General features: G+C 42.0%; 4 protein-coding genes across 4 annotated transcripts in view; 2 read left to right on the top strand and 2 right to left on the bottom strand.

Annotated features, from left to right (window-relative positions):
• Positions 1 to 379, top strand: part of LOC115454693 (HEAT repeat-containing protein 5B) — a 16,033-nt gene extending 15,654 nt beyond the window's left edge. Inside the window, exon 22 of the mRNA XM_037447509.1 lies at positions 374 to 379. Within this exon, the coding sequence (XP_037303406.1) occupies positions 374 to 379 (6 nt within the window). The remainder of the gene's footprint in view (positions 1 to 373) is intronic.
• Positions 7 to 4,581, bottom strand: LOC115454285 (putative glutathione-specific gamma-glutamylcyclotransferase 2). Its single transcript, XM_030183033.2, has 3 exons — positions 4,253 to 4,581; positions 3,246 to 3,471; positions 7 to 2,563 (listed from the first exon to the last, which is right to left on the bottom strand). The coding sequence occupies exons 1-3, from the start codon at positions 4,385 to 4,387 to the stop codon at positions 2,376 to 2,378; spliced, it is 549 nt and encodes a 182-aa protein (XP_030038893.1). The 5' UTR covers positions 4,388 to 4,581; the 3' UTR covers positions 7 to 2,375.
• A 10,589-nt stretch (positions 4,582 to 15,170) lies between these two features.
• Positions 15,171 to 16,800, bottom strand: LOC119193397 (CCR4-NOT transcription complex subunit 9-like). Its single transcript, XM_037446993.1, has 2 exons — positions 15,696 to 16,800; positions 15,171 to 15,252 (listed from the first exon to the last, which is right to left on the bottom strand). The coding sequence occupies exons 1-2, from the start codon at positions 16,583 to 16,585 to the stop codon at positions 15,240 to 15,242; spliced, it is 903 nt and encodes a 300-aa protein (XP_037302890.1). The 5' UTR covers positions 16,586 to 16,800; the 3' UTR covers positions 15,171 to 15,239.
• Positions 16,801 to 17,180: 380 nt separating this feature from the next.
• Positions 17,181 to 26,072, top strand: part of LOC115453184 (HEAT repeat-containing protein 5B) — a 29,629-nt gene continuing 20,737 nt past the window's right edge. Inside the window, exons 1-10 of the mRNA XM_037447510.1 lie at positions 17,181 to 17,364; positions 18,609 to 18,738; positions 21,923 to 22,134; positions 22,425 to 22,572; positions 23,607 to 23,824; positions 24,155 to 24,249; positions 24,523 to 24,686; positions 24,953 to 25,086; positions 25,348 to 25,498; positions 25,796 to 25,939. Of these exons, the coding sequence (XP_037303407.1) occupies positions 18,613 to 18,738; positions 21,923 to 22,134; positions 22,425 to 22,572; positions 23,607 to 23,824; positions 24,155 to 24,249; positions 24,523 to 24,686; positions 24,953 to 25,086; positions 25,348 to 25,498; positions 25,796 to 25,939 (1,392 nt within the window). The 5' untranslated portion in view covers positions 17,181 to 17,364; positions 18,609 to 18,612. The remainder of the gene's footprint in view (positions 17,365 to 18,608; positions 18,739 to 21,922; positions 22,135 to 22,424; positions 22,573 to 23,606; positions 23,825 to 24,154; positions 24,250 to 24,522; positions 24,687 to 24,952; positions 25,087 to 25,347; positions 25,499 to 25,795; positions 25,940 to 26,072) is intronic.

A 26,072-nucleotide genomic window follows, 5' to 3' on the forward strand; every position in this document is an offset into this window, starting at 1 on the left:
CTCCAACAAGCCGGCATAATTGTGTCGGCTGCCGAGGGGTAATCATTTCTCGTCAGTCGACATTCTATTGTACCCCACTCTACTTACTATCAGGTGCCGTGGGGTTACTTTGGCGTACCCATATAAAAAATATAAACCACGTTTCCATTATGCAACTAGCCTACACGCAAGACGCCAGTTACACATAGCTCAAGCCGTGGAAACGAACAAAGCATCCAAGATGCATTAATGCAGAGTTATGAACTTACACGCAAGTGACGTCATACCTGCGTAACTTGCGTAATAGAAACGCGGCTTCATTTTCTTTTTCAGAATTGGAATCAATAATAACAAGGCTTGTTTAAAGACACTAACGCCCGAAATTATTCCACAGTCTTAAACGCGATCACCAAAACAAACCAATCTGAATAAAGTTGGACCGTTATGCTCACATTTTACATTTTTATTGGTTTGCTTTCGACATCTAGATATTATTAATTTAGACTGTTACTATGACGGAAGGTTTGGTAGGCAGTCGAAGTATCTCACTGACAAAATCATTGCACATAAATAGATGAGAATATGATTCTGTCTTGAACTTTTAGTTCGATATTTTCATCAAATGTAAAATTAGCTATACTTCTTTGGTGCTAGTAGCTCTCACTTACAAATAGGAGTAATACAGCCATAATCTGGGATGATTATTTGTTGCTTAATTATGTAAATAATATAATATAACAATAATAAGTGCTTTTACAGTTGTACTGTAATTTTCAAGTCTTCAAACTGTATATAATCATTCAACTAAGGAATTTACTATAAATAATAATACCAACTTATATAGAGTTATTTTGATATTGCGTTACTTAATGACAACACATACTTATTTTAATTCTTTTTAAAAAGTTACTCGAGCTGAAGGCGTAAAATAAAAAAAAATGTAAGTACCGAACAAAGGTATCAATAAAAAGTAATTTTATTTTACACACCCTAGTTTCACTACTACTACTACTTCTAAGAGAATTCTTCGAAGCGCCAACACCACACTTTCAGTTAGAAATACAATATCGCATACACCACATTAACACTAAATTACAAAATGATAAAAAAAAATCAGAAAACTAAAACCGGGATTTTTGGTGAAAATATTCGTCATTCATAGATGGTTTTGGGCACAATATTAGCAGAGGTCACAACGAGTATGTGGTTTTATTTATTAACGCAATGACAAAATGACCCTGTGTACTGTCTGAGGTAGCATGGACTTCCTCTACTAATGAGGTTTGCAAGCCTTAATCCACCACGCTGACAGTGCAGGTTGACAGACTTCACATACATCCTAAAAGTCTGAGGTATGAGCCTTGGGTTTTGAACCAGCAACCTTCACCTGGGTAGTTTGTGCTATTCCTAACTACTACGACGAAATTACTATAATGGTTAAAACAAAACTGATATAACTGCATAATTTGTTTTGTAACATGAATTAACACAATTTTTGAAAAATAATGTATATCAAAAGGCAAAATTGCAAATTTTGAAAAAAGCACTCTTTTTTAATATCTTTCGTTAAAATCGTCAATAATTGTACTAAATACAAGATTACTAACAATTAAGTAGAGAATTTATATTATATGATGTTTTGCTTTCCTGATTATATTACCGTTAGGATAAAAATATTTTCGTGAAGGTATTTATGAAATTGTTTGCTAAAAAAACATTGACCCTTTAACAGACCAAGGCAGATGGTCAATGACAGTTTTACCGGTTGGTTGTTTTATGAAATCTTTGTAAAAGTATTTCTGAAGTAATAGTTCTATTCATTTTAATCAAAATCACTCCAGATTCTAATATTACAATATAGTATTGTAAAAATCTTGGACAATTCTATTAACTATTTTCAAATTTGTTTCTTAAGCTATCAAGATTCTATCATAATTGACAATTTCTAGAATCATTTTTGGGAGTAATGTCCGTTTAAGACCAAAATTATTAAGTACATGTCATTAATGTAGAGTAATTACTAGGCTTAGAGAATGCATATACAGATAAGAAATAGTGTGAAGCCAATTACAATGCATTGGAATGATTTTAAGTACAATTTCAATGGAATTTGTCTACAATATTGACAATCCTATTGAATTATATGATTTACTTAGATGACATCTTTGCAAAGGTAAATTTATGCAATACACAATCGTTTTGTGAGTTTAGTAAAACATTTTTATATATATTATAGACAAATTCTATAAAGAAATATACTAGAAGGAAGACTAACAGCATATAGTAACCTAATAGTAAAGCAAGCACCATTTTGCTTATTAAATTATGCAGCATAATGCAACAAGCAGATCACCATACAGAAATCTTGTCCATATATTTGCATTGTATTTCTCACTTCAACTCTTCTTTAAATCAGGATCCAGAACTTTAACAGCTGATTCCAGTGCAAACAGATGTTCGTCCTGTATATTAGGTGCTAACTGCCGCATGGCCTCTGCTAGTTTGTAAACATACTCCTTGTTAGAACCGCTGGGGCCTGTACAGCTGATTACTTGCTTTGCTATGTCTTCTATTGTGGCTGGACCTGGAAATACAAAAGTTGTACTGTAGTCAATGAAAAAATATTTTTGGCCTCCAGCAGTTTTCTCTTTATTCTAAGCTGGCAAGGTATCTAGCAAAGTTATTTGTGATTGAGATCTAGACCCCTCAATTCTTTTGACTCTGTTGTAATGGTAGAATTAAAAAAACAGAATTATATCTTAGAAATCATACTTCATACTAATATTATAAATTCTGTTTGCAAAAATATCTGGATGTTTGTTAGAAGTAAATGCAGAAATAGCTGAATGGATTTAGACGAAGTTTGGCAAACACATAGGCTATGACAAGAAGTAACATATATACTAGTTTTTATCCCAGTAATGTTCTCTCCTAGGGGATATTTGAATTATTGATGATTTTTAAGTAGATTATGGTGTCATAGAAACAGTGCTACATATGTATGACTGCTAAAACTTTTAATGGGAGGCAAGCCCTGAGCAATACCTAGTAGAAAATAACATTTTTTTTTATAATCATCGAATGCTAGCAGTTACAAGGGATGGAGATATGAAGAGGAAAGGTAAAATAGAAAATTTATTAAAATACAATTACAAATATTGTGTGATATGGGGCTGCCTCCAAAAGCAATTTATAAATTATGGTTATCATTCAAACCACCAAATTATTAGTTTTTTGCTGCCCAAATACTGAATTATAAATCTTACCAGCATAAGAATCATTTTCCTCTGTAGCCACATAGAGTGTCAAGTCAAAGGGCTCATGCTTTGTATCTTTAGGATAGAATGTTACAGTTTGTTTTGAATACCCATTCTTCTCTCGGAAGTCTAGATGTTTTGTTACTTGTTCTATATCTTCAGTCCTTATTTTATAAGCTACACCCCATACTGTGCTGGAATCTTCACTCGGTATTAATGTCACTACTCGTCCAGGCTGAAATTTGCAAAGAGGTAGTGCTGGATTATTTAGCATTAGCATTAATTGTTAGCATGCTAAATCGCATTTAGCATTTCACAAATTAAATACAGTTCCTAGATTTCATTAAGTGCTAATTAATTTGTCATTAGCGCGTTTCGCAATAGCAACACATCCTTAGCGTCCGTAGGGATAGTAATAAATTCCAAGCCAAATTTCATACTAATGCTAACGCGGCCTGTTTTGGGTAGAGGAGTGAGCGAGAAAAAGGCGTGAGAGATACGTCGCACAGAGTGACTCATTAAATTGTTAATATTTTTGGAAAATTACTAAATATTGCACACAATAATATTTTGCTGATTATGCCTGTATATTCTCATTCTATATTCTGTAATAAATTAATATCATATATTTTAATAAAATGTATAGAAGGTAAATTGTAGTTAAATAAAAAAAAAATGCTTAAACTTTGTCCGTTGATTGTGTGCAATTTGTTAATTCTTATGCTTTTCAATTTGCAAAATATAATTCGCTAATTATAATTCACACAATTTTAATTCATGCCTCATATTAGCAATTAGCATTAACATGCTAAAAGATAAAAATTAGCACGCTAATGAAATTAATTCGAAATAGCATTGCCATCACTACAAAGAGGTAATAAGTAAAGGAATATATGGTAATTTATGTTAAGGTATGAATTTTGTTATTGTTTTTTTATTACTTCTCTGAAATACTTAGGATTCTTCTTAACGTTTTGATAGAGCTGGTCAGGCTTTTTTATATGTCTTACACTCACCTTGTGAGGCAATCCTCTATGGTCAATGCTGTGTTGATAAAATCTCCGAAGATAACCTTTTATGTATCCCACCAACTTTAATTCATATTTAAAGTCCGCTTTCCACACTAAAGAACCGTAGCCGAAAACCCACATATTGGAGTCGGGTTAGGTGCAGAATTTAAAATAAAATTTTACTAAATAATATTAACACGCGGACTATAATTGATTTTTCATTTTCAAACACTATATACATGACTTTACAAACAAACCATAATTTTACTGTCTAAAATTGCAATTTTTATCAAAAACTGAATATCTCAGATCATTTTCACCAAGTCACCTCAACTGTCACCCTTCAAATGTCATTTTTAGATTTAGTGGTGCCCGACTTTGAATATTGAATCATTCGAATCGATTCTTTTCACCTTTGAGATGATTCGATTAATTCAATTTATACCTGGAAAATATTAGATGCCTAATTGCTTGCTTTATATATACTAAAATAGACTGAATTATGATTGATTGGACTTTTGGATTGGATTAATCAACTATCTCTTTGCTGCGACATTTGCATTCTAGAGATAGAAAATAAGTGTCAATTTCATAATGCATCTAAAAGTCACGATTTCACATAGTCTGTCCGATTTTTTATATTTATAATTCGTTTTTTAATTAATTATATGCATAAGAAAGTATTGAATATACGATTAATGTGAATATTCGAATTCAGCGAATCATACTTGTAATTCTTAGAATCCTTACAAGTCACTGGTGACACTGACAGGTGGATAGTATTCGCTGGGAAACCTCTCAGAAGGAGACCTGCAAAAGTACTTAAAATAACGAAAAATGTTCGACTAAGGTCAGCCCTATGTAATACTAATCATGCAAAGAGGATATACTATATAACCAATATTAATATTAATGTAACACTTCTAGCCGTCGATGGCGTAGTTGTAGATGAGTATTACACGGGCGGTACGACTATCGCTCTCTCGGGTTCGAATCCTAGGTCGCTCAAAGTGATATTGGGTTTTACTGTTCAATATTCGCCAAGAGGCTAAAATTAATACCCGATAGGGCAATAGACTGACTCACACCAAATCATGAGACGGAAGTTGGAACACACTTGCCGAATACTAGGCGCCCCAGTTGGACTTCTGCAATACCCTTTGGGGTAAAAAGGCGTGGTAAGGGTGTGTCTTAAGACGACTGCTTGCTGCGAATATTTATAGCAAGTAGGCATCACTCTAGATTTTGCTGTTTGCTATTTCTACCACGGAAGATCCCCTGCCTGTCGTAAGAGGTGATTAATGTCTTCACCACTGTAGGCGCGCAGTGTGAACTGATATAGCGCCGTACTAGAGCTTAAATGATGCTTAATATAGTGTCAGGTTTCATTCTACCTACATTGCGCTGTTGCGGGATGAACGGCAGTAACCACAGGCAATATTTAAAAAATAACAAGTATTTTTTTCTATAATTTCTCTAATAAGTTCTTTTTATCAATTTAGGTTAGCAATGGTTTCAAACACAGGTGGCGGAAGGGCGGGGTGCTAGGTCAGGAAACCTCCTCGTTGGTGCACCCTGGGCAACGGCGCGTCGATCAGACCGATCAGGCTGATCTGCGCGCTGGCGAATATCCTGACAAATGTGCTGGTTGACGGTCGTCGCCTCTTGCGGCGGCCGTCGTGTCGCAGTGCAGGGAGATTGGCCCATCTCGGGCGGCCCCGGTTCTGTCCCGGGGGTGACGACGGAATCGGTGTGCACTCACCCCACCCCGAGCAGGCAGTGGGGGGGATTCCCTCTCCCATTGTCGCCGTCGTAGATCGTAATCTGGTGTGGAGGTCTGTGGATATGTCTCGCGCTCCTGCTGGACCGAGGGTCTTGGCTTAACCGCCCGGACCGCGAGGAAGAAAACCTCTATAAAAATCACCCCGAATCCCAAGCGGCGGCGCACCGCGAGGGATGCATGGCCGATGGGTAGTTCGGTCTCGAGTGCGACCCCGCCAGAGTACCGGCCGACACTCTGTGCGGGTTACGCTAGGCTTACCCAGGTACAGGGGCTCTGCCTGGGCGGACCACCCTTTCCCCCATACTCGTGGGAACAAATATGGAATTTGATCTTTTTAAAACACCCATTATAACTTTGACGCGGTTGCCTACCCCGGTTCCGTCAGGGGAGGCGGAGTTCGACGGGCGCAAGCCTGTTGATGCAGACGTTTCGCAGGAGAAGAAGGGCGCTAAGCCCATCGAAGACGTGGCCGATACCAACAGGCCAATTGATATGGACTCGGAGTCGAGCAGCAGTGTCTCCTCTGTCCGGAGCGGGAGGCTCTGGAGGAGGCACTCCCGCTCAAGGAATAGTTGTTCACTCTGTACGAGTGACACGGATGAGCCGGCGCCTAAGGCTCTGACAGTCGACGGCAGGGGAAGGGGACAACCCCTCTGTCGGAAAATACGTCGGGCTAAGAAAGGCACAGCGGGAACGCGATAGGCTGAAGCGGGAGGAGGCCCGACAAAAAGCCGAAAAGGAAATCGAGGAGCGCCTACGCTTTGTGAAGTCGCCGATTCCCAGGACAAATGACACGGACGAAGACCGCCCCGTCCTCAAGGAGGACCTCAAGGAGTGCGGGAATATCGTGCGCGCAATCATGCGTAAATCGGGCAACCTTAAGGGCACGTCCCAAGAGGCGCTCAACCGGGTGAGCAACCTCGTCGCCCGGTACGTTGAGCAACCCGAGTCTGCCGTCATTGCGCGCCTCGAAGAAGAACGGAAAAAGGCGCAGGAGAACAGCGCCCGCCTGGAAGCCAGCATGAAAGCGCTTCAAGAGGAGAACGCCACCCTCCGCCGTCGGCCGAAGACCTGGAGGCGGCCAATAGCAGCAGGACCACCACAGAGGAGATGCTAGCCATGGTGGAAGCAAGGGTGCAGGCCCGGCTAGAGTCCGCACTAATGGGGCCAGCTCAGAGACCCCCTCTTGCACACGAAGAGAAGAGGAAATCCACCCCTGGGGACATACAACTCCCCGTGGCGGGGGACTGGTGGGAGGGCCGCAGCCCAAGACAAAGAAGGAGAAAGGGAAGGGCAAGGGGAAGAAAACAGCCCCCGCTCCCCCAATTCCCGCCCCAGTAGCCGGACCGTCAAGTGCGCCGCCGCAAGCCATCGCTGGACCTTCAACGGCAACGGCGACCGTTTTAGTGCAACCCGCTACTAAAGGCAAGCAGACGAAGACCGCTGCAATAAAAGAAAACAGCGCCAGGCCCAAAGCCCCAAAAGGGCAACAAGAAGAAGACGGCACCGTCCCTCCGGAGCCCCGCCCTTTGCCGCCAGCTCCGGCATCAATGGAGACGCCGTGGACCGAGGTCGTGAGCAGGAAAAAGAAAAGTAAGACCAGCGCGACCAAAACCCTGGCGCCACGGCAATCGGCGAAACGCCCCGAGCCGAAGCTCCGGCCGCCGAAGTCAGCCGCAGTCACTATTTCGCTGACACCGGCGGCTGTCGAGAAAGGCCTTACCTACGCCGGGGTATTGACGAACGCCCAACAACGAGTGGACCTTAGCGGCCTAAACATTGACAGGCTCAAGCCGAAATACGCGGCCACGGGGGCGATGCTTTATGAGGTCCCAGGAGCCGAATCGGAGCAAAAGGCTGATGCTCTAGCCGCCCGACTAAGAGAATGTTTTGCGACCGAGGACGTCATCATATCCCGACCTACAAAGTGCTCGGAGCTGCGGATCTCGGGACTGGACTTCGCGGCCACCCCAGAGACGGTCAAGGCGGCCCTCTGCAGTGCCGGGGAGTGTGCTGCGGAGTCGATCAAAGTGGGACAGATCCGTCCAGACAGGTCGGGAATGGGATCCGTTTGGGCCAAAGTACCAACTAGGGTGGCGAAGAAGTTAAAGGCGGCCCGCGTGAAAATAGGGTGGGTCGTAGCCAGAGTGACCGTGCTCGAGGCGCGCCCTATGCGTTGTTACCGCTGCCTCGAGCAGGGTCACGTCAGGAACGTGTGCGACTGCCCACAGACCGCAGCGGACTATGCTACCGCTGCGGTAAGCCGGGGCACAAGGCCCGAGAGTGCAAGGAGACACCGAATTGCACCTTGTGTGCCACCAGTGGAAAGCCCGCCGGGCATCGAATCGGGGAAGGCGTGTTCTGCCTCCTCCCGTAAATCACGACGTCGCCCACGTAGGAGACCGCCTGCCGCTGAGGTTCTGTCCCAGCCGCAGGCAACAAGTGCAGTTAGCGGCCGAGATGGATGTGGAGGAGATCGTCCATCAATAATGGACCTCAGTTTCCTCCAGGCGAACATCAACCACTGCGCCCGCGCCCAGGACCTGTTGTCCCAAAGCCTGGCGCAGTGGTCGGTGCAAGTGGCCGTGGTCGCCGAACCGTATTTTGTCCCGCCCCGCGATAACTGGGTAGGGGACATCGACGGGTCGGTGGCCATCATCACCCAGGGTGCCGCTGGCTCCCCGCCCTTCGCAAAAGTCGAGAAGGGCCAGGGATGCGTCGCGGCTCTGTTGGGGGACTTGTGGATAGTAGGAGTTTATTTCCCCCCAACAGACCCTTGGCCGAATTCGAAACGTTTCTCGTTCGGCTGGGGCTCTGGTTGAGCAGGGCCAACCTCACCCGACGATCGTCGCCGGCGACTTCAACGCGAAGTCCGCGGTCTGGGGTTCGCCGGCGACCAACGCTCGCGGTGGGGTCCTGGAGGAATGGGCGATCTCCGTCGGCCTGGCCGTCCTGAACAGGGGTCGGTGAACACGTGCGTGCGGCACAACGGCGGGTCTATTGTGGATCTATCGTTTGGGAGCCCCGCCGTCGCACGTTGTGTCCAGGGCTGGAGAGTCCTCGTGGGCGTGGAGACGTTGTCGGACCATCGTTATATTAGGTTCGACGTCTCCGCGCCCCGAGTATCCGGCCCAATAGTGTTGGACCGAGTGCCCCTCAACAGGACGGCCCGCGGTGGGCTCTAGGACGCCTCGACAAGGAGGCCCTAGAGCTGGCCGCTCTGGCAGTCTCGTGGCTCCCTGCGCCGGAGGGTCCGGTGCGGGTCGAGAAGGAGGCGGAGTGGTTCGGGGTGGCAATGTCGGATGTTTGCGACGCCGCCATGCCCCGGGCGCTCCGTCGTCCTCCGCGGCGGGAGGTGTACTGGTGGTCGGCGGAATTAGCGCAGTTGCGCGCGTCATGCGTGGCTTCGCGCCGCCGATACGCCAGACATCGCCGCCGCCGTATTCGCAGTCAGAATCACGAGGACCAGGAGCGGCAGCTCTACGGTCTCTACAAGGAGGCGAAAAGAGCGCTGCGGGTGGCCATTCATAGGGCCAAGGTCGCGGCACGTAAGGAGTTCTTAGAGACTCTCGACGCGGACCCGTGGGGCGGCCATACAGACTAGTGTTCAACAAACTTCGATCGGCGGCACCCCACTGTCGCAGAGTCTCAGGCCTGATCTTCTGGCCAATGTAGTCGCGGCCTTGTTCCCGGCCACCGAGTATACCACTCCTCCACCGATGGCGCCAACGGAAGTGGCGTCATCGTCGTTATCGGCAGGGGATATTCCAGAGGTTACGCCCGCAGAAATGCGGGCGGCAGTGTTTCGGCTGCGGGGGCAAAAACACCGCCCCGGGTCTCGACGGCATCCCCGGGAAAGCCTGGGTGCTAGCCCTCGAGCACTTGGGGCCATGGCTCCGCCGCCTATTCTCCGCCTGTATGGTGCAGGGCGTCTTCCCGGCGCGTTGGAAAACCGGGAAGCTCGTCCTGCTGAAGAAGGAAGGAGACCCGCAGAGTCGCCGTCGGCCTACCGGCCCATCGTGTTGCTCGACGAGGTCGCCAAACTTTTTGAGCGCATTTTACACGCGCGCCTCGTCGAGCACCTCGAGAGGGTCGGTCCCAACTTGGCCGACAATCAGTTTGGTTTTCGGGGTGGACGCTCTACCGTCCACGCGATTCTGCGGGTCAAGTCGCAGGCGGAGGAAGCAGTGGCCAGGGGTAAAATAGTTATTGCAGTTTCCCTTGACATCTCTAATGCGTTCAATTCGCTCCCCTGGCCATGCATTAACGAGGCACTGCGGTACCACGTCGTGCCGCCCTATCTCAGGCGTCTGGTGCACGCGTACCTTTCTGACAGGTACGTGATGTACCCGGCGCCGACGGGTGGCACCGAAGAGCAATGTCGTGCGGTGTCCCGCAGGGGTCGGTTCTAGGCCCTCTCTTGTGGAACATCGGGTACGACTGGGTGCTCCGTGGTGCCAATCTCTGGGGCGTCGGCGTGACGTGCTATGCAGATGACACGCTGGTCACGGCCACGTCCAAGACATTCCAGGACGCCGCGACCCTGGCGGCGGTGGGCACCGGTCACGTAGTGAGCCGAATCAGGCGTTTAGGTTTGAAGGTGGCCCTCGAGAAGACCGAGGCCATTTGTTTCCACGGGCCTCGGCGGGGCCACCGGCCGGTGCCCACATCGTAGTTGAGGGGGTGCGGATTCCCATCGGCAAAACGATGAAGTATTTAGGTTTAATTTTGGATAGCCGATGGGATTTCCGCGCCCATTTCGAAAAGTTGAGGACGAAGTTGTCCAGGGCGGCGGGCGCTCTTTCTAGCCTGCTGCCCAACCTGGAAGGTCCTGGTATCCCCTGTCGAAGATTGTACCACGGGGTCGTGCGGTCCATGGCGTTGTACGGCAGCCCGGTTTGGGCTGACGCCCTGGGAAAGCGTTCTGCCGCTCTCCTGCGGGGCCCGCAGCGGGTCGTAGCGCAGCGGGCCATACGGGCGTACCGCACGGTCTCGTACGAGGCGGCCTGTCTTTTGGCCGGATTCCTGCCCTGGGATCTGGACGCCAAAGCTCTCTCCAATGCATTTCATTGGAGGGAGGGGGCGTCCAGGAGCGGGCAGCGTCCGACCCTGAAGGAGGTGAAGGCCAAGAGGGCCTCCTTACGGCGAGCCGCCGTAGAGGAGTGGCGTCTCAGGCTGGAGGCCCCGTCAGCGGGGCTTCGGGCCATTGCGGCAGTGCGTCCTGTCTTTGCACAGTGGCTGGACAGGCGCCACGGTGCGGCAACATTTAGATTGACACAGGTGCTCACCGGGCATGGGTGCTTCGGTGAGTACCTGTGTCAGATAACAGGGACGGAGGTTAGCGCCGTGTGTCACCATTGTGACAACTGCCCGCGGGATACGGCCCAACATACGTTGGAGTCTTGCCCAGCCTGGGACGATGAGCGCAGCGCTCTCGTGTCAGTCGTCGGAGGAGATCTCTCGCTGCCGGCTGTGGTCGCTTCCATGGTCGGCAGCCAGGAGGCCTGGCGTGCGGTGGCCCACTTCTGCGAGGCGGTCATCTCGCAGAAGGAGAGCGCCGAGAGGGATCGTGAGAGGGCCGATCCCTCCCGCCGTCAGAGGAGACGTAGGAGACGCCGGGTGGACGACTGACCGGCGTCTCCCGCCCTGTGGAATGGGGGCGTTTGGAGAATACCACCACGGTAAACCCCTGCCTGTCGTAAGAGGCGACTTATAGGGGCCACGAAGGGGGTCGTCGGCGGGCAGCAGGGGCTGTCCGCCCTAGTGCATTTTTGTGCATTTCTTGCACATTTTCGGTTGACCCCGGGATGGACGGCAGTGTGGCGTTGACCTCATGCTGCCGTTGACGCTGAGAGCGTCCTTCGGTGCGAGGGGCTTAGGAGCCCCACATTTAGGAGACGGGCCGCAAGGCGGCACCGCGCAGGGCGGCCGCGGACGAAGACTCGGACCTGCTGTCTCGGGAAGCCCGCAGTCGTCCCTTATGCGCCGAAGAGGGTCAACGCGGAGTTTTAGTTGGTAGGCCGTTGCGTAGGGACTTAGGTTAGGGTCATTGGTTAGGGACTCGGCCCGACCGCCGCCCGAGGGTCCCGGGCTGCTTCAATTGTCGGGTCGTAAGGCAACGGCTACCCCAACATAACCGCTCAGTCGCCCCCCGCGAAGACTGGACGGTAGTAAAAAGGGACTTTCTCCGCGAAAAAAAAAAAAAAAAAAGGTGGCGGAAGGGCGGCGAGCCGCGGTTTCGCTGTTCTATAGGTGGTAGGGTTAGGCAACATAAAGCTCCGCCCTGTGGAATGGGGGCGTTTGGAGAATACCACCACGGTAAACCCCTGCCTGTCGTAAGAGGCGACTTATAGGGGCCACGAAGGGGGTCGTCGGCGGGCAGCAGGGGGCTGTCCGCCCTAGTGCATTTTTGTGCATTTCTTGCACATTTTCGGTTGACCCCGGGATGGACGGCAGTGTGGCGTTGACCTCATGCTGCCGTTGACGCTGAGAGCGTCCTTCGGTGCGAGGGGCTTAGGAGCCCCCCCACATTTAGGAGACGGGCCGCAAGGCGGCACCGCGCAGGGGCGGCCGCGGACGAAGACTCGGACCTGCTGTCTCGGGGAAGCCCGCAGTCGTCCCTTATGCGCCGAAGAGGGTCAACGCGGAGTTTTAGTTGGTAGGCCGTTGCGTAGGGACTTAGGTTAGGTTCATTGGTTAGGGACTCGGCCCGACCGCCGCCCGAGGGTCCCGGGCTGCTTCAATTGTCGGGTCGTAAGGCAACGGTTACCCCAACATAACCGCTCAGTCGCCCCCCGCGAAGACTGGACGGTAGTAATAAGGGACTTTCTCCGCGAAAACAAAAAAAAAAAAAAGGCAACATAAAGCTGTTGAGTGTTGACGCCAGGATGCATTTACGGGACGAGGTATGTATCTGCCTACTATACCAAACATAGGCTATGGATCTCAGAACAATAATAAGCATTGTTATGAGCTATGGAACTACTTTCCTAAATAGATTAGGGACCAAAGATTAGAGATATATATATCAAAGTGTAGGTGACAGTGACCGTCCTATTTAAATGACGGATAGTCTACAGCAAAGAGAATTATAATATATATGGAAAGTCTACAATCCTGACAACAGAAATTTCCTATTTCCGGTTGTTATGTTTGAAATTGTCAGTAATGGCAGCCATAGTATGAAATTTATAATTACTTTCGATATAAATTAAACTAATATGGAAAATAATTATAAATAAAATAGCAGCGACTGAAGCAGCAAACGGAAGAAAATGTGTCGACATCGGTTATTGCCATGAAATCCACTCAACTGACTATTCAATATTTCTAGGATCGTTTAACCTTGTCCACAGAGCGCCAATGTCTCGCGTAGCACAAAAACTATGCGACGAGATAGTTGAACCAGTTTTGAATCCATCTCGCACGAACACTTCCGCAGTAAATTCAAATAAGTATTTCTATAATTCAGCTAAACAAGAACCGAAAACTACTAGATCTGTTGTCATCGAGAAAAGAAAAGTTATAAACAAATTATTACCAAATGAATCGGGGACTAGAAGGAATGTTAAAACAATACATTCAAAAGACACTGTTTTAAGAAAAAAATACGTTGACGTGGGATCAAATACGTATATAACAGGGCCCTTGAGGTGCGACAATAACTGCGTGACGCTAGTACGCAGACGAGAAACTCGTTGCAGCTGCAAGATTCCGCAAAAACGAACAACTAAAGCGAATGTCAAACAAATACAGACCCTTGGTTGGAAGAATTATGCATTTACGGATAAAGCTTGTGCGCGATGCATAGAGACTGTTAACTGTGGCACTCAATTCTACGATGCTTATTGTAATGAAACTAGAGTTCCAAAGACGAGCAGGATTACAATGCCGCCCGTCAGAGACATAAAACCGTGGTCAATCATGCAGGAGTCTCCTAATGTGAGAAGAGAATTGTCAAACACTATAAACCGGCCGACAAATCTAAGCCATTATTACATGGGTGGCAAGCGGTGGGCATTATCACAATACCCGGCGAGAGGTCCAGATTTTTAATAAATTAGTACTCTTGCAAAAACCACAATAGTTGCTCATTATTTTAATAATAATAAAAATCTTATCAAGTGTATTTATAGCTCATGCTTTTTTAGGTAATTAATGCACAGCATTTTTAAGGAAATGTAAATAAATAAGCGGCGATAGCCTAGTTGGTTGTAGAAGGGACTGTCGGGACGAATGTCCGCTGGTTCAAAACGCAAGGGCACACACTTGACTTTTCTAAAAAAAATATGTGTTTATTCTTTGTGAATTATCGCTTGCTTTAACGGTGAAGGAAAACATCGTGAGGAAGCCTGCATTCCTGGGAAGTTCGAAAGTGTGTGAAGTCTACCAATCCGCACTAGGCATGCGTGGTGGACTAAGGCTTAATCCCTCTTAATCGTAGAGGAGGCCTGTACCCAACAGTGAGGCAGTATATAATACAGGGCTGATATTATTAGATATATAATATAATTAAATAAGGGTCAATTCATACGAGCGGAGAGTCTAAGCGCATCCGAGCGTCAAATCCACAAATTGTACGAATGCGCGCGTAGTAGTGTAAGTTCGCACGTTTTTATATTTAGTTATGATAAATATCAGTTGACTGCCGGTTGAAACGGTTGTCGATGAATTTCAGTTACTGATTCCGGCTCGATGCGTTAGTCGCGCTCAGATGCGCGGATTCTATGAATGCGCACGCGTCTTTTTCATTTCGGAAAAAATATTATGTGCATTACATTGTGGAGATAAATGCCAATATGCTATAAGGATTAAGTTTCAGATTTTCGCTTTAAATTTTCGCTTCGACTCTGCGCCCATATAAATTGACCCTAATAAATTACTTAAATGTAATTCATTTTTGAAGTAGATTAGTTTGAAGCAGTAAGGGCATATAAAAAAATATATATTTAAAAGTTCTTAGTCCAGAAAGTAATTGAAAACAAAATAAAACTTAAAATTTTCAAATAATTTATTACATGCTTCAGTAAACTTAACATGTTCACATAATATTGTATCAATATAAAACAATATCTACTGTGGACCATATACAGCATAATTATATTTATGTGTCGAAATACTACCAGGATTAAATAAAACCACTTTTAAAACCATGAAAAAAAGTTTATTCCTAGTTCAGTCGACTACAACTGCATACAAATTTAGCACTTCTCAGCGATTGTACCTAAAAATAAAATGACCATGACAAATGGAAACATATTACACCATATAAGACAAAATAAGTTCATCACTACATGTTCCTGATATTGTAATGTCATATAATTAAGATATGTTAAAGAAGACAAACTGTCTTATTCGGTAAAAAAATATGAATATATTTGAAAGATAACTCTGTTCTTTATTAAAAGTGGCTCACAAACCCACTACAATATATTTAATAGTATAACATTATGCAAATATGTGCACATTAATATCAATTTCATCTAGAAAATATTAACAATTTACATTAACAATTTATTGCTATTAATTGATGTTAATTTATAACATTTCAAATCAAATATTTCATTATCTAGGCAATAGCTTAATATCTGAGAATTATTTTTGCACTTTCCACTCGGCTATCAGTATATTATTTGCAATGGGCTTGTGGCTTCAAAATTTGCTCACATGTTATTCTGTGCTGGACTAGCTGGTGGGGGCTGGGCTTCCAAGTTCTTGATGAGTTGGGCCAACCAGTGCTTGGTGGAATTGTCCTCTTGCAGGCAGGAAGTGAAAGTTGCATCACGCAACTGGTCCGGGAGACATTGCCGCAGCGCTTCTCTGGCCCTGGGGTTATCCGACAAACGCAAATAGCATCTGACAACATGTTTCAAGAGCCGAGCAGATGGATCCTTTGCGAGGGACAGCACCATTTTACCCAAAATCATGGCAACATGGGAAAATCGGTCATATGTCTGGCAAATATAACACAAGCCACTGTCATCTAGCAAAATCTTTTGGAGGATGAATGTAGCCACAGTTTTGGAGAGCTCAGATCCATTTTCCATTATGCGAAGACACAGTGGTATAATCTCAGTTGTCAACAAAAATGTTATGACTTCTTGCTCATCTGTTTTTACCAGTGCACCAATGACTCCAAGGCTAGTGAGGCGTAAATACTCGAAAGGACGGGTTTTTGAAACCGTATGCAGGAAGGGATACAGAAACAGAGGAACGTGAGCTTGGAGGAAAGCCGATCGTGTCTCCGGGTGCGAGGCCACACACTGCATTAGGGCTAGGGCATTGCATACACGGTTGCTTTGGTGCGCGGTGAGAGTAGGAGGTATCATGGCTACGTATATATTAGTAATCTCTTGCAACAAAGCGGCAATTGTACCGAAACTGTGCCACAGCATCGGCGCTAAGTCCGGGACCACCTCCCTCTTCTTGCTCAGCTCCAAGAGAGCATTCTCCCGCGTCTCCGGGTTGCACAGTTCCAGTATCCATGAGTAGATCCTCTCTCTGTCGACGGCGGTTTGCGTGTTCGCCGGACTCTGCTGTGCACTCATGTTAATCATTAGTTCTACAGATTGGTGACTGTTCACATAAAATACACGTAGGCGTCATGTGAGGCTAAATTCATTATATTTATACGTCGCTGCTAATATTTTACTGCCACATCGTTAGTTTGATAACAAATTAAACACTAAACGATAGTACTTTCATGAGAAAAATTTGCTTGAATTTCTCTACAAGCGTCTAGAAATTGACACAAAGGCAAAATTGACATAAAATTGACGGCTGGAATCATTAGGATTGCCAGCTACTGAACTGAGTGAAAGTAAGATCAAAGTAATGTTTCTATAATAATATTTATAAATGGTAAATAGAATGATTTGGTGTCTTAGTCATAACTTTATATCTCAAGTCATCATAGTCTCAGTCTGCAATTTTTAAATAGTTATATTTACCTAAGTGATAATGATATCACTTGGCACTTAGAAAACAAATGGACAACACAACAGAAATGAAAAAACTACCCTTCTCTTTCGCTTCAATACAAAATGTAATGATCCTATCTTTTTCTATCATGCCAAATTTCAAACAACTGCAGCAACAACTTTTAGGATATGGAACACTGCTGTCTAATTTTTATTATCTCGTTGCATCTGTCGTGGGGTACTGCAATTTTATTTATTTTTTTGTTCGCGAACTCCTAAAAGTATTCAAAATTTCTATTATATTTTATCCAATACAAGTACCAGTGCTTGTCCCTGTGTTGTTCATAAAGTTATTAAGTCTAATATGTTATTGGGAAGTTGAAGGGTGTATACTTCGAGTCTACATCAATCATAAGGTTTGTTCTATTTAACGATGTAATTAAATATCTGTATGCGTGGTTAAATTGTTGAGTAATTGATGATTAAATTCCTTATTCCAACCCAATTTAAGGATTTGAATATGCTATCGTATGTTTCGGATGTTGGGTACAGTTTACAGTTGGTTGATTCATCTGTTGACGCCATGCTAACTATAATTAACTAATAATAAACAAACACATTGCTAGTGAGCGAGTGTCGAGTACACGAACGTATGACCGTGTATTGCGGATACCAGATGTTTTGTGTTAAACATTTAATCACATGTAGGTAGAAATTAAGAACTTAAGTGTGTATATTTAACATGGTTTAGCTTAATACTACTTTAAGCAGTTGTATATTTGGGAGATATCAATGAGTATTCAATTCTTCATAAATTACGTGTAAATAATTTATTTCATTATTGTACTTGGCATTATTATACTGATCATTTTAACGACTCATCATTAGATGGAAAATTTAATACTTAAGTTAATTAAATAATTACATTCTTAATTTAAAATCGAAAAACTTAAAGCACCTTTATAGATTGGAAGTAAACTTTAAGTTAATTGTAAGTAAAATAGTCACAAGTAAAAGCTACTAAATAAATAAATGGAAAAAATATGTCCTGGCTAATAATAATTATTTTTAATATACAGATTCATTTTCACACAGTGTTACTAAATGAAACCACATATTCCTAGCTACATATGAAATAGTGGAATCCCACCCCCTTTGTAACCCCAACAGCAACACACTAACTAAAATAACTGTTTGTAAGAATTGTTTGTATAAATATACAAATAAAGTTTGTGAATTAATTTGAAGAAACAAACACATATTTCTCTTTACCAATATTGTCAAAAATCATTTGTGAATAACAAATATTTTTGTTGAAATCCAAGTTTTGTGTTCTGATTTTTTGGAAGTTTGTAGTTTAGTGTGATTATAGTGTATGTGTAAGTATATTTCTCTGACTGAAAGAATGATGTTGCCGCTCAGCCAAATTCATGTCATGTAGTGTAGAGCATGTAAAATTAAGCCTTAGGGCATGTAAAATTAAAATGACTTTTTATTAATATTTATTTTGATCAAAATTTGCACTTTATTAATCTACATACACAGTTTATTCTACGTATGGTAAGGTGTAATTTTTCAGGAGACAAATATATGAGTTAATTTTTAAGGCAATGTCAAAATTACCTTATAGTATTTTGGAATTATCAACATTTTGTTCTAGAACCATGGAGGTGACGCACACCTTGATGCTGAATGAGGCAGCACTCCAGCAGCTGCCTGATGACAAGAAGCCACATTTCATATTTGAGTGGCTTCGATTCCTTGATAAAGTATTGGTTGCAGCAGATAAGGTATGTTATTTTATATCAACATTGAAAACTGATAGGTTTCTTGTTTATTGTAAGTGTATTGTATTTTAATCGCTATTCAACTACATTACTTTATTTTGTTTGATATATGCATCTTCTATTTGGTGTGTTATTTGTCTTTGGTTTGGTATACGTCAAGTTTATTCTAAAATAAGGCAATATTTTCTATACCAAATAATATAATTTTATGTATGTTCTTAACCTAAAAAGGCCTCACTAAAATCTTGAATGCAAAAATATTAATTAGGTTGTTAAGATTAAAAGGGTGGTGTTATGGCTGGAACAAAGTTTGACCTGATATTTGATTTGACATTTAAACTCTATGCTAGACCTCATTAGGGTGAATTCTAAACGGGTCAGATAGCCTTAAAATAGATTAATGTCTTTTAAAGGTTAGTGGTACAATTAGATAGTATAGAGGGAACATTTGCAGTAGTTTTGGGAAAGGCTAGGCTTAGTTATATTTTAATTTATGTTTTCGGTTTTTTGATATAAAATAATGTGGCATAAAATCTGAATACTCTTATTTCCAAGCCATGTTCAAAGACACTTCTTGAGATCTGAAAATTGAGGTATACTATACTTGGAGTATAGTATATAGGTGCAATCTAGCAACATTAGTCACAGAATGACGCAATAAGTTATGAAATCACTTCATATACAACAAACAATAGTATGTGGGCTGAAGTTTATTTATACTTGTATATGTTTGACTGGATGGTGATTGTGTTGTAGATGTGCACTCATTGTCTATGTAGTATTCCTTGTAAGCAATTATAATAAAGAAAGTAAATAACTCATATACATTCACATAAATTCCTTCACAATACATAAAATTCCCATGATGTATAGTATTTAAATATTGAATAATTTTTAATTAAATCAAAACAGATTTACTCTTTGGTGTTATATACTTGTTTCCAAAAGGTTGTTTAACAGTGCACATTGCATATATGTCTTATAAAAGATATTTATATTTAATACTAGATGACCCGGTGAACTTCGTATCACCTACATACATTTATTATTATTATTCATCGTGGAACGCAATTTTGCCATACCAATACGTACGTTATCATTATCTGTCTCTCGCTAGTCGAGAGTACGGTTTGCACGTGAAGTAGCTCGTCGCACATTTGATTAACTTCGACGATCTAAGTCATCTTCTCCGTGGCATTTTGCGACAATAACATTAAATAAAGTTTTCGCGCACTGACAAATTGATGATAGATTTTAATAATAGTCTTGAAATTTATTTATTTATTTTCTATTTTTGAGAACCTACAGACACTTTTACACTTTGTTTATTTCTGAAATGTTTTGTATTTGAACAAAATAAACCAAAGAAATCGGACCTCATATTACAACTATGAAACAGACAAATTTCTTAACGCACCTACATATATGTGATAGCCAGACAAAAGACATCAAATGTTTCATGGCTAGGAACATTTTGTATTGAAAACTTAAATTGTCATTTTTAGTATTTTCCGTTATTTATTATTTATTTTCGTCATCGTTTAATCCATCCCTGGACTTCCACAAATAATTCAAAACCAAAATTAGCCAAATCGGTTCAGCCGTTCTCGAGTTTTAGCGAGACTAACGAACAGCAATTGATTTTTATATATATAGACTAGATGACCCGGTGAACTTCGTATCACCTACATACATTTATTATTATTATTCATTGTGGAACGCAATTTTGCCATACCAATACGTATGTTATCATTATCTGTCTCTCGCTAGTCGAGAGTACGGTTTACGCGTGCGGTAGCTTGTCGCACATTTGATTAACTTCGACGATCTAAGTCATCTTCTCCGTGGCATTTTGCGACAATAACAATAAATAAAGTTCTCACGCACTGACAAATTGATGATAGATTTTAATAATAGTCTTGAAATTTATTTATTTATTTTCTATTTTTAAGAACCCACTGACACTTTTACACTTTATTTATTTCTGAAATGTTTTGTATTTGAACAAAATAAACCAAAGAAATCGGACCTCATATTACAACTATGAAACAGACTTATTTCTGAATATATCTATATATATGTTACAGTTCTTTATTTCTAAAAAGAGAAAAGACATGAAATGTTTGACAGGTAGGAACATTTTGTATTGAAAACTTATATTGTCGTTTTTAGTATTTTCCGTTATTTATTATTTATGTTCGTCACCGTTTAATCCATCCCTGGACTCTCACAAATAATTCAAAACCAAAATTAGCCAAATCGGTTCAGCCGTTCTCGTGTTTTAGCGAGACTAACGAACAGCAATTGATTTTTATATATATAGATAAAATGATATTGAAAGCAGTTTAATGCATATCATTATGTTAGTGTATTAATTTTCCACACTATTTAGATAACTATAAGACCTACATGGTCTATATTACTCTTAAGACTTTCAGCCTGTACAATGTTATGTCATAATGTATAAGATGTTGCACTTGTGTCTACAGGATTAAGTGTGTAACTTGTGACATAACGATTCTAGTCAACGTACATGAGTATACACCGTACATCCATAATCAAAAGTATCCATTGGCACATGTATCTCTAGAGGAGAGGGCGATCCATAAATTACGTCGTAGGAATTTAATGTTTTTTGTTTCCTTCCCCTGTTCTTGTCATACATGTTTAGATTTGTGGGAATCCGCTTGTAACATAATGTTTTTAATATTTTAAAAAAAGTGTCAAGGTATTTTAAGTCAGATGCTATATTATGCCAGAAAACTGGGGACACAAAAGTTCATTTGAATATATGATATTAGGAATCTATTACAAAATACAAGACTAAGCATGAATAATGGCAAACATTTTTAGAAGGCAACCCAACACAACTTTTTATATTTTATTGACTACTAGCATACAGTAACTGTCTATTCTTCAATTTAGCAAAAGTATTACATATTATAAAATAAAGTCCACCACTACATTTGTCTGTATGATTGCCTTAACTCAAAATCTACCAAATGAATTTTGTTGAATTTTTTTATGGAGATAGTCTAAGACATAGGGAAGAGCATAGACTATCCTTTATCACAGAAAAATATTTGGGGACTATTATCACGGAAAAACTCTTTCACGTTGGCGATGCATCGAGCAAAAGCTTGTCAAGTATAATATATGGAGTACTAAAAAAGCAATATTCTTTCAGACAGACATCAAGAACTGTCAACAGAAGCTAGTAGCGCAACTGGTGAACCTACTCCGAGAGTCTCTCGGGCCTCCAGCGCGTCGTCTGCTAGCTAGATGTCTGGCCACCCTGTTCTCCGTTGGGGACACATTCCTGTTGTTCGATACAGTTAACAAATGTAATGACATCATCAAGGTGAAGGATGACTCGCCATCGTACTTGCCGACTAGATTGTGAGTATTTGTGGTTTTAATTGATGTTGAACATTGTAGTTTTAATTTTAGTATATACAATCGCATTTTATCATTTGGGGATGTAGTGGACTGTTGAGTGCCGCAGGCTATGATACTCTTTTTTGATTCTCGCAATTTGTAAATATTATGATTTCATAAACTTTTGCAGGTTTATTGCTAAATTTATATGCTGTATTTTAGAGGTTTTTTCTATTTATTTTTTAACTTGGTGGTAATAAGAATTGAATCAGGTATGCTGTATTGTGACTAACTCATTCCATTATCCCTAGGGCTGCGATATGCTGTCTGGGCAGTATGTACGAGAAACTCGGCCGGATGATGGGAAGATCTTACGAGGAGACTGTGACAACCCTAATCAGATCGTTGAAGAGTGCCGAGTCGCAAACTAGACTAGAGATCATGAATACTCTTGAGAAGGTAAATCAGTTCTTTTGTATGAATCTCTCCTAGCCGAATTTCGGTCACGGCGGCCAATCTTAACGGAGATTAGCCAGGTATGCAGGAGATATTATAGTGCACAAGTGTGTGCGCAATACACACGTGCACTCTCTGTTCCTTCACACTCATAAGTGTGGTGAGACGGCAATCCGACATGACCGGAGAGAGATCAGGCGTAGGACCAACGGCTTTCCGTACTTTTCGAGGCATGGGGGTATAACACCGCCAACTTACTTACTCCGAGCTGCGACTGAGTAATTTTTAAGATGAAAAATCCCAGTCACAATTATTTTGGGTTCTTCTGTATACTACAGTTAGGTAAAGAATTCAAAAGCATAGTTGATGCAGCGAAAAGAAGTTAGCTGTAATACGAGATATGGGGTTTGATTTCTGGAATAAGATATTTGTTTATGCGGACCAGTTATAGTTATATTTAAACTGGGTGCGGTGCTAAGTAAATGGAGTATTTGATTTGAATTTAACTTACCTACATTTTTAAAGTATCGATTGTTTTTTTTTTTCATATAAGAGATCCAGTTTACGTTATCGTAACACATGTGCATAAAAAATTATCAACGCATTGTAAACTTGAGTTGTTTTGTTTAGAATAAATTATGATAACTTCAAGTTTTTACTGTGTAATACATTGCTTTTGCTCGCGACCTGCAAATTCATATCAACCCATAGATCTTTTAAAGTGCCGGGTATATACTGAAATTTTAATTGGAATGAGCATGTGCGGGCAAGTCACCGAAGGTGGGTGAGCATGTGGTCTTGATCGGTGAAAATCTTACGTTCGTTCGTTCGCTTGATTGTAAACGCCTATTTACCCCCGACATACCATGTACCGGCCAATTTACCTGGATCTGCTAGGCCCCTGAGTGGCATAACTATGTACCTATTATAACTGTATTACGAACGCAAAACGATACCACTCTGAGGTTCCGAGTTTAATTTTTATGACTGGTACACCTCTACCTACTTTTTCGAAGATAAAGGCGTGTTTGTTTTAGATCTGTGTGGGCATGGGCACGGCAGCTCCGGCGGCGGTGCGCGAGGTGTCCCGCGCCGCACGCGCCGCGTTGTTATCTGACCGCGCGGCGCCCGTGCGCGCCGCCTCTGCGCATGCGCTACGAAACATCCTACCGCTGATGAAGCTCACGCCCGCCGACCTTGACGCCATAGCTGCTGCGTGCTTGAGGGCCGCGCATCCCAGTGACTACACTTTGAGGTATAGTTTATTTTTTGTTTCATATGGGCATGCCAAAGTGATTCTTCTGCAATTGATGGTAAGTGGAGTTGGGTCAAATAAAGCCTCCGTTAACCAGATATTACCCTCTTCAGTCGACACAATTATAAATTACGAAATACGACATGCAATGCTAGTAATGTCATTCGTTCGTGTTTGGTGTGCAAAAATGACAGGAATGAACTATTGCTTCATTGACATTCATTGTCGCGTCATAAGGCTTGGTGGTTTACGGTTCTATTCTTATATAGCGCGATAAAATATCGAGTATTTTTATAGTGGTGTATGTTATATATCGATTGTTGTTAACAGGTGTGCTATTGCGGAACTTCTGGGCGCTCTTATAGCGACAACCCAAGCCGGAGAAGCGACTAACATGAATAATAAGATGAAAATGGGCCAATCAGGTACTAATACAAAACTAAAGCAACAGCTCTAAGGTGAAAATTCTCTAAGTCAATTGAAAATTGTCTTTAAAATATAGAAAAATAATACATTTTTTAGTCATCTTTCACATTTTATATTTTTTATATTGTACTTAAATCAATGTTACTTATTGTGCGCAATGTTTATGCCAATTATCGTATATCATTTTTTTATATACCTCGTTGATATTGATAATATTTAGCGATACAATACATAGGCATATTATGTTGATAATAAAATATTTTTCCTCACAGTCCAACAAAACAAAAAAGATTCACAGAAGAACGTAGTATCATTGGACGAGGCGCTGAACCTACTGATGGGGGCTTTCCTTAGAGGAGGTACCTCGTTCCTCAAGGGGGAAATCATCAAAACAGGCTCAGGAGTTAACCGGGAAGTGAGAGTTTGTGTGACGCATGTAAGTAGTAGTTTAGTTATCGTTGAATTTTTTATTTGGTGTTTCATTTGGGTGAAAGATATGGGAAATTTATACTGATAAAATAGCTGGAAAACATTTCAATACACTAGTGTATTGACTTCTTTTAGTTTCTAAAAAGATAAACCCGTCTTGAAAAAATACTTTGTGCGTTATAATTATAACATATTTATCAAAATCAATTTCGCGATATAATGAAAAAATGGTCCTTCGAGCCGGATATTCAAACTCGATACCCTTTTCCTCAGGCTTACGTAGTCTTCGTGCAGAATATGGGCGGAGTGTGGTTGGAGCGGAATATGACCACGTTCCTGAACCACGTGTTGGACTTGGTCGCCAATCCCAAGGCAGCGAGCTCGCATGTCGATGCTGTGTATTCCAGGTAGTAATCATACTATAACTATACGAATGAGTACATTTATAAGATAAACTAAAGTGATAGGTATTAATTGGGCTATAATTATTTATATTTTTAATGATAAAAGAGTGAGTTGTTTTCTTTAAAAAAACAAGCTCTACCAGATCTTATATTTATTGTAACAAAGTTATTAAAAAAATATATTAGCTAGAATTGTCTCAAAGATTTTTTATTTAGCACTATTATGTTGTTGTTGGTGTAATACATTTGAGCTATTACTTCCAGAAAGTGCATTAACTACATACTGCGCAACACGCTCGGCAAAATGTTGGGCGAAAAAGCGCAAGCCTCGGCGTGCAGAGAGATCATACAGATCGTCATAAAGCAAATGAACAGCATCGACTTCAACCCGGAAAATGCTAAGGATTGTAATCAGGTAATTAAATATTATTTAAAAGAGTTTTGATTTATGTTTAGGTATAATTTGCATAATTACCTCATTGTGAATTCCTAATTTATGTCAAATTTTGCATAACATGTATTAGTATTTCTTCAATTTAATAGTTTGCATAAAAGTGTGTTAGTAAAGCAAGCAGTAGTAGTAGCAATTGAAAAACCTTTTTTTTAATATGTTAAAGTTCATAAAAAAAAATGTCATGACACATGTAGACGTAGCAAGGTTGTTTATATTTTTTTCTGAAATTTGTCGTATTAAATCTCTATATTTTCTCAGGAGACATTATTCAGCCAGCATTTGTTGGTGTGCGCGTTGATGGAGGCGGGCGAGCTCGCGCTACAGCTCGGCACTTCAGTGCAGAACCTCGTCTCTGACACATCTCTGAACATGGTCGACGCTATCTTTACCGTAAGTCTAATTGTTTGATTTTGATTATAGGAAATCTTCATTGAAAAAAACTGACGAATAGTAGGTCTTCTTTATAATAATGTATCGATTATGTCAAATTAAACGGGCCTGTCGTTATACTATTTTTGCCTCTACTATTATCATT

This window comes from Manduca sexta, chromosome 6 (genome assembly GCF_014839805.1).
Source record: "Manduca sexta isolate Smith_Timp_Sample1 chromosome 6, JHU_Msex_v1.0, whole genome shotgun sequence".
Taxonomy (NCBI): domain Eukaryota; kingdom Metazoa; phylum Arthropoda; class Insecta; order Lepidoptera; family Sphingidae; genus Manduca; species Manduca sexta.

Coding starts and splice junctions, on each gene's coding strand:
- LOC115454285 (XM_030183033.2), bottom strand. CDS start 4,387: ATGTGGGTTTTCGGCTACGGTTCTTTAGTGTGGAAAGCGGACTTTAAA. Junction 3,472..4,252: donor ATAGAGGATTGCCTCACAAG/GTGAGTGTAAGA, acceptor TGCAAATTTCAG/CCTGGACGAGTAGTGACATT. Junction 2,564..3,245: donor GGAAAATGATTCTTATGCTG/GTAAGATTTATA, acceptor TTGTATTTCCAG/GTCCAGCCACAATAGAAGAC.
- LOC119193397 (XM_037446993.1), bottom strand. CDS start 16,585: ATGATTAACATGAGTGCACAGCAGAGTCCGGCGAACACGCAAACCGCC.